General features: G+C 38.6%; 1 protein-coding gene across 2 annotated transcripts in view; it reads left to right on the top strand.

Moving 5' to 3' along the window:
• The window catches only part of ADAMTS10 (ADAM metallopeptidase with thrombospondin type 1 motif 10), a 98881-nt gene that overhangs the window by 36787 nt on the left and 49363 nt on the right, over positions 1-12731 (top strand). Inside the window, exons 2-9 of one of the 2 annotated variants that reach the window (XM_075204674.1) lie at positions 277-583; positions 2673-3090; positions 3705-3858; positions 4901-5118; positions 5253-5336; positions 6736-6875; positions 7182-7225; positions 7770-7875. In XM_075204674.1, the coding sequence (XP_075060775.1) occupies positions 444-583; positions 2673-3090; positions 3705-3858; positions 4901-5118; positions 5253-5336; positions 6736-6875; positions 7182-7225; positions 7770-7875 (1304 nt within the window). In that variant the 5' untranslated portion in view covers positions 277-443. Of the gene's footprint in view, positions 1-276; positions 584-2672; positions 3091-3704; positions 3859-4900; positions 5119-5252; positions 5337-6735; positions 6876-7181; positions 7226-7769; positions 7876-12731 lie in introns of those variants that run through there. The other variant, XM_075204675.1, reaches the window with a different exon arrangement.

The following is a 12731-nucleotide window of genomic DNA, read 5'->3' as shown; positions in this document are numbered from 1 at the left end:
GAGCAGTTTATTCTACAGTTGCAATGAAGAGAGTTGCTAAATAAAATAATTCCAGGGCGATATAGGGAAAGACAGGTCATTTTAAATGTACTTGATTTGCTAAATGTGCTAGATTTTAGGCCAATTTATGGAAACAATTCTCTACAAAACAAGAATCCCTACATATTCTAGATTGAAGGTCATATGTCTCTATTTAAATATATATTGATTGTGCATTGTTCATAGGAATTACATAAATTGCTAATTTATATGGTATAAAAAGCTTCTCTTTTACAGGTCACTGACAACAAACTTAAGGAGCCAAATTATTCCACAATATAAATATAGTTCTCAGAAAAAGAAGACAAAGAATACATAGACAAAAAGCATTGTAAAGGTTGGTGGAGATGCCTAAACACACTTTGGGTTAGTAGTCCCTGGAAGAAGGCCAGAGGGATAGCGTCATGGTGAAACTGGGAGTTAGAGCTGAGCCGAAGAAGACCGATTGTCATGGCAATTATTTGGGGACTGCTGGCTTTAGCATTCACCATGACTACAGTAAGGACTTCAGGTTTCAAAAGACTCAGAAATCAGAGTTCAGAAGGTGAGAGATCAATAACTTTTTCATCTCTGTAATTTCAAAATGTGAAAAGTATTTATTTATGTGGAATGGACTAAAGTCGGCCACACATGGGGAAAGGTCAAATTGAACTGATCTTGTCATTCAGAGGATGAGCCAACTGACAAGATTGCAGATTACATCTCTACTTCCTCTCTGTTGTGTCCAATCAAGTACAAACCATACAGAGTTGTATCATAATTCTGGGGTCCCATGTGTTACAGAGGTGGGCAAATTTTGTTGAATGTTTGTGGATTAGTGCACTTGTGCAGCCAACTGTAGCCTTACTAATATAGTCAAATTAAAAATGTTACCACCTTTGCACATCAGCCCTTAATTTACTGTCTTCATGTAGCAAAGAGGGGAGGTCTATCTGCCATCAACTGTTGGGAGCTGAACAGTGCAGGTTATCTGAATGCAATTCACAGACTAGGAGGACTCCATCTAGGCTGATTAATACCAAAAAAGTAGTTCTAGTAAACTGCAGTGGCAGCCATTGTTTTGTAGTCCAGCATCTGGCTTCAGGTGACAATGGAGTCTTACGATGAGGGACTTCAACCTATTTGCTATATGACAAGTGTAAATATAGAAATAGGGGGTTGTCCAAGAGTGTGCAGCACTTTTTAATTGAAACTTCATGAAACACATAACACATGATGGCATAATTATATACTAACCTCTAAACTTTGTAACAAAGGAATAATGTATTTTGTTCACTGTCCACAGCCTGCCACATACAAAGTCATAAAGCAAATATTATTTCTGAGGCCTGTGACTTGAATAGGAAACAACTTTTCTATCCAGAAAATACTTACACCAATGTGGCAAAAATATTATAATTGAATGCATTTTATTGACTGGTAAAAGAAATAAGCTGTGGTCCTTGCCCATCAGGCATTTAGACAAGTGTAGAATATTCTGACATCACTATTACCATAGGATTCAATAAACCCATAGTGAATGTTGCCATGGGTACATAGCAAGTGCCTGTGTTTATGTACCATGAAGGATCTCTAGGAGTTGGTAAAACTGAGACATATTGGATCTCTATGTGTAGAGATGTCAACTAATAATCAGGGGGGCAATTCATTGAGAGTAGTAGAGAGCTGTGCCATGTTATCATAGACACATGACACATAACATCAATAGCATTGCCAAAGAAAAATGTGATTAAAGCATTGCTCAGAGTAATCTAGTTTTACAAAGGAAACTGTACAAAACATGTTATTTTCAAAGAATATAATTTGTCTATATGTCAGTAATATTGTTTCATCTGATGCAGAGCTAAAGGATAATCATTGGTCAATAACTTCAGAAACTGGATAATATTAAAATTATCTGAGTAATATTGGCTTGATCTATTTACTCATTTTAATCATATGCAATCACACTTGGTTCTCCTATGCAATCACGCTTAGTTAATGTAAAATTTTAAAAATAAATAAATTGTATGTGCATTTTCAGCAAAATTGTCAACCCACGTGCTGGTCACACACCCTGTGATGTGATGTATGATCCCTGAGAATAATAAGATTGCAATTTACTTATTTTTTTTTAATTTGTTACTAATTTATATAGCACAGTCATATATGTGGTTTTAAATGTGAATAACAAGAGAACTTAATCACTTATTGCTTAAAATAATAATACATTTTTAAAGCCTGGACAGATTGAGAAAGCAAAATAATCAGTAGGAACATTTTGATAATAATTACCCTTATATTATAAATTAATTATTACAGAATTGTGTCTGGTCACCCTATCCTTTATGATTCATTTTGGTCGTTGATTTGACAATATCATACACCTTGGCTAATATTCATCCTTTTGTCTTTTGATAATTTCTAAATTATAATAATTTATAGAGAAAAACAATTACTAATGTTAAATATATCTACTATTAGAAGACATGTATCCAAAAAAGGACTAACCCTTCATACATGCTACAGCAACAGTACACCTTGATGCTAGGAGAAACCTTAGACATTTTTTCTACCATTAGTACAGTTTGGTCCTATAATCATTTTGTAAGTTGTACTTGCTATTGTGCTTGACGTGGTGCCTTGTAATTCAGCCCAAGTCACTGCATCGTTGGGATGACAGCAGCCAGTGAAGTCCTCTCCTCTGACCCAGCAGATTTCCTCTCCTGTCTGAGCCATTATGAGATCGCCTTCCCTGCCCAGGTGGACCAGAGTGGGAACTTCTTGACCTACGACCTTCGCCGAGCACCTCCCAGCTTCCGCAGATCTCGGCGGAGCATCCCTGATGAGTCCGAGCGTCAAGTCTTCTATCGGTTACAAGCTCACAGGTCTAGCTTTCTGCTCAATCTTACTTTACAAACAGATCTACTGGGACAACACTTCACTGTCGAGTACTGGAAGAGTGGGGGACTGGATTGGAAGCATGAGCTGTATGAGGACTGTCATTACATTGGGCACATACAAGACCAGCAGTTGAGCTCCAAGGTGGCCATTAGCAACTGCAATGGACTGGTGAGGATAGGGTTAAACATTAACAGGAGAACTGAACAAGTTTGATGCTGTTCATAACTGTAGGCAACATGTTTCGCTGGTGGGCAGGGAGTGATTTTGCAGAAAATTTTTATCCATCTGCAATATTGCATTTCATGGAGCAAAACTAAAGGGTTAGGGATACTGATGACCAAAGAGGCCCCATTAAAATTATGTATTTAATAAGCTAATGAGTCAACCTTGGCTGTCTTTTTCTATGCCAAGCAAAATTAATAGACTGAGTCAAGTTCCCCTCAAATTTATCTTTAATTTTTTTTCTTCCCCCAAGCATCACTTACTTTTGATATAGAATGTTTGTATTATATAGCTCTCTTTGTTTTTTAGCTCTAGTTCCTGTAGGTGCTGAGATGTCTTGGATCTTTTCAGATGACACATTGTTTTTTTGTTTTGAGGCTCAAAATATCCAAAGAGGGTCATTATTTGCTTCATTCTTAAATATAATGATTTTCTCTTGGAGGAGTAACTGGGCTTACTCTAATAACATAGCTAATAAATTGGTTTGTTGAATCTAAACTTGGACTCCAGTCCCTTTGTTATCACCTCTTTGGTCTTTTTCTTCCCTTTTTCTAACCCAGCTCGGAGTGATAGTGTCAGGGGAGGATGAATATATCATTGAACCACTACCTCAGGGTGGAAACTATAACAAGACCAGTGATGGGACCCCTCATGTGGTGTACAAGCGCTCTTCCTTGCAAAGACAGCACCTGGATGCCGCCTGTGGTGTAATAGGTAACAATTTTTGCAACATATTTTTTGGCATTCTTGGCAGAATCAATTCATACACGTACTTTATACTGAGCTCCATACTTTATACTAGTTACTTACTTATCTTAATTGCCACTTGTCACTACAAGCTGCGTGAGAGAGGGAGAATGCTGGGTCCCGGCGCTGCGCGGATTGGTAAGTTTATGTTTTGTTTGTTATTTTTCTGGCTGGCCGCGGCAGAGGGGACAGAGTGAGAGGGAGCGTGACAGAGGCCAGAGGAGGGGGACAGAGGGCAGAGGAGGGGGACAGTGTGACACAGGGCAGAGGAGAGGGACAGAGGTCAGAGAAGGGGGCAGCGTGACAGAGGCCAGAGGAGGGGGACAGCCTGACAGAGGGCAGAGGGCAGAGGAGGGGGACCGCGTGACAGAGGCCAGAGGAGGGGGACAGAGGGCAGAGGAGGGGGACAGCATGACAGAGGGCAGAGGAGGGGGACAGCGTGACAGAGGGCAGAGGAGGGGGAGAGCGTGACAGAGGCCAGAGGAGGGGGACAGAAGCCACAGGAGGGGGCAGCGTGACAGAGGGCAGAGGAGGGGGAGAGCATGACAGAGGGCAGAGGGGGACAGTGTGAGAGGGGGCAGTGTGAGAGGGCAGAGGGGGCAGCCTGACTGGATGCAGAGGGGGCAGTGTGTCTGGATGCAGAGGGGGCATTTTTGCATACAACTAAATAAGTATTTCTGCCCTAACCTAAATACTTGTTACATTTTTTTGACCCAACTACTACTAAAACAGGACTGCTCAGTAATTATTTTGGAGGGGTGCCTTGAAAAAATTATGTATACTCTAAGGGTGCCGCGAACTGCAAAAGTTTGAGAACCACTGCTTTAGACCTTTTTTTGAAAATGTATGTAGGCATGGAGATCCATGGTTTTACAATACATAACTCCACATTGGCATATAGATTCATTCAATTGCTTATCAGTGTGCCAACATGCAATGTATCTGAGTATTAGAGTTTGTTTCCAAACATTTCATCATCATATAGAAACTTTGTTTTGCTTCCTTCCAGATGATAAACCCTGGAAGGATCGCCATTGGTGGCTAAGAAACCCAAGGCCTCCACCTTTAAGACCAGCATCAAATCACACACAACGTGGACCTCTGCCATTTAAGCGATCAGTGAGCACAGAGAGATATGTGGAGACATTGGTTGTTGCTGACAAAATGATGATTGGTTATCATGGGAGAAGGGACATTGAGCAATATATCCTGGCTATCATGAACATTGTAAGTATTACATCATACTCATGGAACAGATAATACCCCATCTGCAGAGTTATAACTCATTACATTTACCACATGTTCAGTCTTCTTTTTGCAGTAATTTTAAGACTGATCTTTTCTTGTTTCCTGGAGGTCAGGTTGCCAAACTTTTCCATGACTCAAGTCTGGGGAACATTGTGAACATTATGGTGACACGGCTAATCCTTTTAACAGAAGACCAGGTGAATTAAATATATATATATATATATATAAATAGAAATTGATAGAAACTAAACTAGACTTAAACCAACCAGATTTTACTGTTACCCATTCATATCAAACTGGGTTGTTTCCAATGTATTGAATGTACTTTAAATATCACTATGGCTTTGGGATGTGTTTTCAAGTGCCAAGCACTTCTGTTTTCCATTTTTGTGTCCCTTTGCACAATCTCTCAAACTTAGTCTATGGGGTGTATTTATGAAAAGACAAAGCGCCCTTTTGCCAGCAAACACAGGGTTATTGGTGGCATAGGGAAGCCTATTTTTGAAATATTGGTATATCAGGATAACATTAGCAGAACAAAAACATTATAAAAGCTTTTTTTTCTTAGAATAAAGCAGTGCATTTATGTTTAAAACATATTTCATTATTAAGATAAATCAAAGAATGTTATTAGTTTATGTTTAAAAACCATTATATATGTTGTATATTATATATAATTTTGTTTATATGTTAGTTTGTGTTTTTGTTTTCTTAATACTTTGTTTAATTTAAAAATCATTTAGCAAATCTTGGCTTTCAGTTTCATTGTGTTCGCATGAGCCGGCAACTATTGAGACTAGCTAGGCATAGTAATAAGTTAGCTATTACCCCTGCAAGCCAGGCCGTGTATGCAGGCCAACAGTATTTTTTTTTATAAATGTGGGCAATCTAATTTTATAAATATTACAGTAATTGCCACAATGGGGGAATATTGATAGCATTTTGCTACACCATGGCAACCAAACAAAGACGTTTTTTCATTATTTAACTTTACTACTAATAATAATTAATAATAGTTTAATAATAGCTAATTGCCAATTGACTGCTGTGCAATCTTGGTAAAAGAGCCTTAAGGGGGTGACTTGGATGCAAGGGCATTTGTCCTTCATAATTTTGCTCATCATGTAAGTAAGCACATCCAGAAACAAAATAAGTATTCTACTTTGAGATGCAAAATTATGACATCTTGCTTTGGGTTACACATATCGTTGAAATGCATTCCTTCCCAAGCGTAAATAGCGTGTCTGCACACAACAAGTGCATTCTTTCTAATTAATAATGTGGGTTGCTGCTTATTTGCCCCAGGTGCATCTATATGCTATATTTAAGGTTGTACGTATCTAAAGTGCCGCCAAACTCGAAATGCAGACATGGTAATGTAAGAGTTCAGATGCATATTTGCGCATATGCAAACAGGTAATTTTTACCTTTATCTCTAAATCACATCCTTAATGCTCAAAATTTATCACATTGACCACTCAGGGTATTTCTTCCAGTAACTTGACAATAAAATTATGTTTGCATCCCATACAATCAAAATAGTATAATTTATTATGTAAATATCATGTATTATTAACACATTACCTCATTTAACAGCCCACCCTGGAGATCAATCATCATGCAGGAAAGTCCCTTGACAGTTTCTGCCGATGGCAAAAGTCCATTGTTAGCCGCAATGGAAATGCAATCACAGAGAGCGGGATTGCTGATCATGACACAGCTGTCTTGATAACCAGGTATATAAACTATAAATGGAGGTTAGAAATGTAAGTAATCAGTTACTTGTACTGCTCGAGATGCTATTTGGGTCGTATAATCGGCATTATAGGATACCAGAGCTCAGTTTTAGATATACTATTCTAAATATCTTACCTAAGTATAATGGATTTCAACTACTATCATGTACATTGAACCACAGTCATCCAAAGCTTTAAAATCATAAAAATAATAGAGTGCTATAATAATACCATTCTTTCAAGCATCCATATAGTAGCACTAACTATCCAGTTTATGGTGACTGTGTTTATATGTTTTTCTTTTAGATATGACATTTGCATTTACAAAAACAAGCCATGTGGAACACTAGGTAAGATATAAAATATTACATTGCTTTTTTCCGTCACCACAGTCAGAGAGTTCTCAGTTAATCATTTTTCTTCTTCAATGAAATTATTTATTGGCAATAGGTGTCTTTCTGTCCTTCTGTAAGGCTGAAAAGTCATCTTGATTGAATGATAACAGTTAAATGGAGTAACAAAAATACTTGTATATGTGATGTTTATAATATAATAAATTGTTTCATCTAAAAATCCCAAAGTTTTCATTTTTATAAAGTAAGATTTTTATACAAGAAGAATAGAGCTAATAATAATTACCTGAGACCAACACACAGATGAGAAAGCCATTTTGTGGACTAAAGGAATTCTGAGTGATATGAAGATACTAGTTCCAAGCAAACGGCAAAGAGCAAATACAAAACATACGTTCTAGAGCAATTGACTAAAAAACTACCAGGATGGATCAAAGAGTTTAAGAACTGGAGCATGTTACATAGTGTTTAAAGTGGGCTGCCATGCTTGCGCCCAGATCATTTGTGTTATCTGTATTTGATCTTCTCCGTTACCACTTAGGTTTGGCACCAGTGGGCGGCATGTGTGAACGAGAGAGGAGCTGCAGTATAAATGAAGATATTGGCCTGGCTACAGCCTTTACTATTGCACACGAGGTGGGACACACGTGAGTGATTTCCATGTATTGTTTTTTTGTCTTCTCTCACCGATCACTATCGCTGAAGCAAACAGCAGGTTAATCACTGTCTATAGTGTCTAAAATAATATTTTCTTCCTCTGCCAACCTCAGTTTATAACTTGGAAAGTAATTGTCAAGGTGAGTAAATCTTTCATTGCAAAATTATTCATATCTTTTGAAAACTGTAAGCTGGTCATTTTATTTTATTTGCCTATCTCTATCAGTTCTACATATACAGCCTTTTTTATATGGGATGTTATGATTGTTTTTTTGAAGTTTGCAACATTGTGTTGCCTATGCCGGTAGCAAATATGCCTTCCTGGCAGGTGTATATAAATTATAGTGGAAGAACCAATGAATAATTCATTAATATAGATCTTTAGAGTTAATGTATAAACATTGTCTAAAACAGGGCTAATATAGTTACCCTTTAAAAGATCAGGCAATAAAGATGAGTAATATAAGCTAGTTAGAGCTGCAACATGGTAATGTGTTGTAAGTTCAAAATGTCTTTACAATTCAAATCAACCTGGTCTGCTGGGGCTAACATCAGCTTCTAATGAAGGTTGGAGAGTCTGAAGTACATGATCTGGAGGAAAAGAAAACCAGGGTCGGACATTATAGCTGGTAAAAAGTCACCACATAAGTAATGAAGCTACTTACCAAATCATTAGTGCCACCAAGTGCCAACTGAAACTCTTCGGCAATTTGTTATTTTAACCCTTAATGAACACAGCCATGTGCAAATATTGGTAAATCTTATGCACTGACTGGACAAGTGGTGACTAAAGGGTAAATTTATCAAGCTGCAGGTTTGAAAAAGTTGAGATGTTGCCTATAGCAACCAATCAGATTCTAGTTATCATTTATTTAGTACATGTTGCTGGGCACTTGCACTGAGTAGTACCCTCTGCCTTTCGGTTACCATCAACCTAATCAAATTGCACATCACTGTGCCAGGTTGGGGTAGACTTCACAAACAACCACAGTTTGTACATTGGTGCCAATAATCCAGTGAGTATCACCACTATTTATATTTTGTCAATTTTAGTGGTTGCAATCCTCTTTACTGAGCTTTTCCTGACTCCAGTTCACAACATTTCCATGACAATTAGATTGTATCTGTTAGAGTAAAGCAAATACATCTTATGAGTACCTTATCTGAGAATTGCACACCAATCAGTTTTGCTAACTGATTGGTGTGCTTTCATTTAAGAAAGTTCCCTTTCTATAAGTATGGCATCCCCTTTAGCTGAAAATAAAGAGCTATTAATTATATTTGTGAAAATTAGCAAACTTTTGTTTTTCTCTCTCTTTTTAAACTTGCTTATTGAATTTACAGGGGCTTTAACAGGTTTCTATGCCTTTAAGGTCTTTTCAACAGTAAGAGTTTAAGCTGTAATATAAGTTAGGTCACTCTAACTCCCCTATAGGTAGTGCTTCAGCTTTACTTAAAGCTTGAAACCTTAACAATAAAAGAATGCAAATGATATGCAAATATCAGCATGGTGGCTTAGTGGTTAGCACTTCTGCCTCACAGCACTGTGGTCATGAGTTTTATTCCCAACAATGTCCTTATCTGTGTGGAGTTTGTATGTTCTCCCCTTGTTTACGTGGCTTTCCTCCGGGTGCTCCTGTTTCCACCCACACTCCAAAAACATACTAGTAGGTTAATTGGCTGCTATCAAATTGACCTTAGTCTCTCTCTCTGTCTGTGTGTGTGTATGTATATTAGGGAATTTAGACTGTAAGCTCGAACAGGGCAGGGATTGATGTGAATGAGTTTTCTGTACAGCGCTGCGTAATAAGTGGCGCTATATAAATAACTGGGGATGATGATGACGATGAAATATAAGTGCTAACACTATTCTGTATAGTCTTTTATGCTTAACGCAAGGTCAAAAAGTTTAATCATGATATACGTGCCTGTCTTTCCCAACCCCACCCCCCCCCCCCCCCCGTTCCCCCTCCTTAACCCGTTTTGTTTCCTGTCTCTTTCCTACCCCTTCCTTCTACTATAAAACTTTAAAATAAGAGGGGACATCTTGTTGTCTTAACACAGTTGGTTTTTACTTGTTGTTGGCTCTTTTCTATGCTGTTTCCTCTTGTAACAAATAAAGAGTTTAAAAAAAAAAAAAGTTTAATCATTAAAGTAACATAAATGTATTCACAATCAGAAACACATTATTAGGGAATTCTTCAATTTTTCATTCATATTCGGTAGTTCCTGTCCCAGTGCAATCTACCCTGACTGTCAGAGAGCTGAAGCAGAAATAACAGAGAAGGAAATAGCCAACACCATTACAAATATGGAAACCAGCAAAGCTCAGATTCCAGAAGGCTTCACAGCCACCTTTTTCAAAGTTTCCAAAATATACTCATCCTCCATTTGACTCTCTTATTTATCAGTATCCAGAAATACAACCCTCTTTTCAAACAAGCTTATGAGGGCAGAATAAATTATTACTAAAGAAGGGAAAGAACCAACTAACTTCACCGATTATGGGCCTATATTGCTGTTGAACACAGACGTCAATATTAAAGCCAACATCCTTGTGACTCAACTGAATTCAGTATTAACCTAGCTAGTTAATAACAATGAAGTTGTATCGAGAGACAGATGCAAGACAACAAAAGATGATTGGTCAGTCTTGTTCACACCATTAACTCAAATAAAATTTGTCTGGATGGAGATAATGTGTATTATAGGATCAGTTGTCCTTCATGCTTAAGACACTGCAGCAATTTAGGTTTGTGTGCAATTTCCACAAGGACATAAAAGCCTTACATTTCATCCCTTTGGCTAAAGTTTTGTTGAATGAGACCTCTTCAAAACCCCTAAAAATAACCAATGGTACAAAACAGGGGTGTCTGGTTTCATCTCTACAGACATCAAAGGGATTTTGGTCTGGCGATTACAAAATATTTTTGTTTTCCGACAATGAACTGCTTACGTTATCATTCCCCTCACATGACTACCAAATCTATACAAAATTATCGTAACATATAGGGCAATCTGTACATATGGGGCTATAATATTAATTACTCTAAGATTAAGTCCCACCCCACCTCATCTGGAACTTCTGAAATCCAATTTAAATTTGCCTGGTGGCAAAAGCAACTTAGATCCTGACTGGGGAGAAGAGTTGTGAACAAAATGAACCTGCTGCCAAGAATTCTTTACTTATTCCAAACACCGCTAGTTAAGGTGCCTGAAGTCACTTTGGATCAGCTGCATAAATGGTTTGTGCAATTTGTCTGGAAGAATAAAATCCCAACAAAAGATTTCCCAAATTTAAGACAGTCAAAGATGAATGGAGGTTGGCACTTACAACGCATAAATCTGTACGAGCTGGCCTCCCACCTTAGCCAGTCAATGACATGGTATGCCCCTAAACACACCCTGAGTTGAATAGAGCTGAAAACTACTATTAGCAAGGGGACATCTGCACTATCTATTGGGGATGACCTCAAAGCACAGGTGTCCATCAGCCCTTGTGCACCCAATTATTAACTTCTTATGTTAAATATGAGACTACTGTACGCAGCACTTCAAATTTATCTCACATCCCTCCCTTCTACCATATGGGACAACCCTAAATTTCCTCCTCTGTAATCACTAGTCCTCTCTACTCCATGTCTCAATAAAGGTGTCAGTCACTTTGCTGATAGATGAGGCCAATGCAACCAAAAATGTTAGGTGGAGTCACAGCAATGGTAGGTGTAAAAGTGGGCAAAGCATGCTAGTGGAATTGAATATGTGGGGAATATCATGGGAAACGTTTTGTATGTGGAAATGAGAGGTGGTTACCAGAGATGAGACAAGGTGAAGGTCAGAGGTAGATTTAAGAGTGCGGAAGGAAGAGTATTTTGATATGAGATTTGAGATGAGGGTGAGTAATTTGAATTGTATTATGGAGGACACAGGGAGCAAGTGTAGGGATTTGCAAAATGATGTGGAACAGAGAAAGAGGAAGATCAGTTTTGCAGCAGCATTTAGGATGGATTGAAGTGTGCAGATATGAGTGTCAGGAATGCCAGATAGCAGGAGATTTCAGTAGTCAAGACGGGAGTGTTATGCCCACAGGAGTAATAACCCAATCAGTCAGGATTTACACATGCTTTCTCTAGGGTGCCGAGTCTAACAAACCTCTGGGTTTTCACCAAGAACCGTCACTAGGTGGAGTGGGCTTTGCTGTGGAAGTTCGCAGGTCATGGTCCATAGAGAAACCCCTGACGTAAAAGAAGATAATTTGGAGAAGCTGCGGTAGAAAGGTGCCAATTGCCAGAGGAGGAAGCACAACAGGTATTGAGGCTCAGAGGAAAAATCCAAACCAATGTCAGGATAGCTGGGTCTGATACACAATCGGGCTGTGCAGTACAAGGGAGAATGGAGAAGCCGGAGTTAGGACAGAGGCCAAGTTCAAATGCTGAAAAGCTCAGAATACATGGTACTGAAGAAAGAACGTAGTCAGGAAGCCTGGTCATACACTGCATAACTGAAACACAAGCACAGGATACACATGAACAAACTGAACGCTCGGAACAAAGAGCTGTGTCAGACGCTGACAGAAACTGTTGCTCTGACACAAATCCTGTGTCAGAGCTGGGCTACATAACAAGGAGATCTGTATTCCTCGCCTAGGCAGTCACATGACCACACTGCAGATATCAAAAGTTGGGCTGCACGATCGGCAGCAGCTCAGGAGCAGGAGCTGGGACAGGTAAGTCTCTTACAGGGAGATGATGAGAGGAGAGAATGGATAAGAGTTTTGGTAGCATATTGCATAAGAAAAGGGTGTACTCTGTCAATGTTTTTAAGGTAGAATCAACAGGACTGAGAG

This window comes from Mixophyes fleayi, chromosome 1 (genome assembly GCF_038048845.1).
Source record: "Mixophyes fleayi isolate aMixFle1 chromosome 1, aMixFle1.hap1, whole genome shotgun sequence".
NCBI classification, from domain to species: Eukaryota; Metazoa; Chordata; class Amphibia; order Anura; family Limnodynastidae; genus Mixophyes; species Mixophyes fleayi.
The sequence above is the reverse complement of the archived record's forward strand: the minus strand, read 5'-3'. Positions and strand labels throughout refer to the sequence as shown.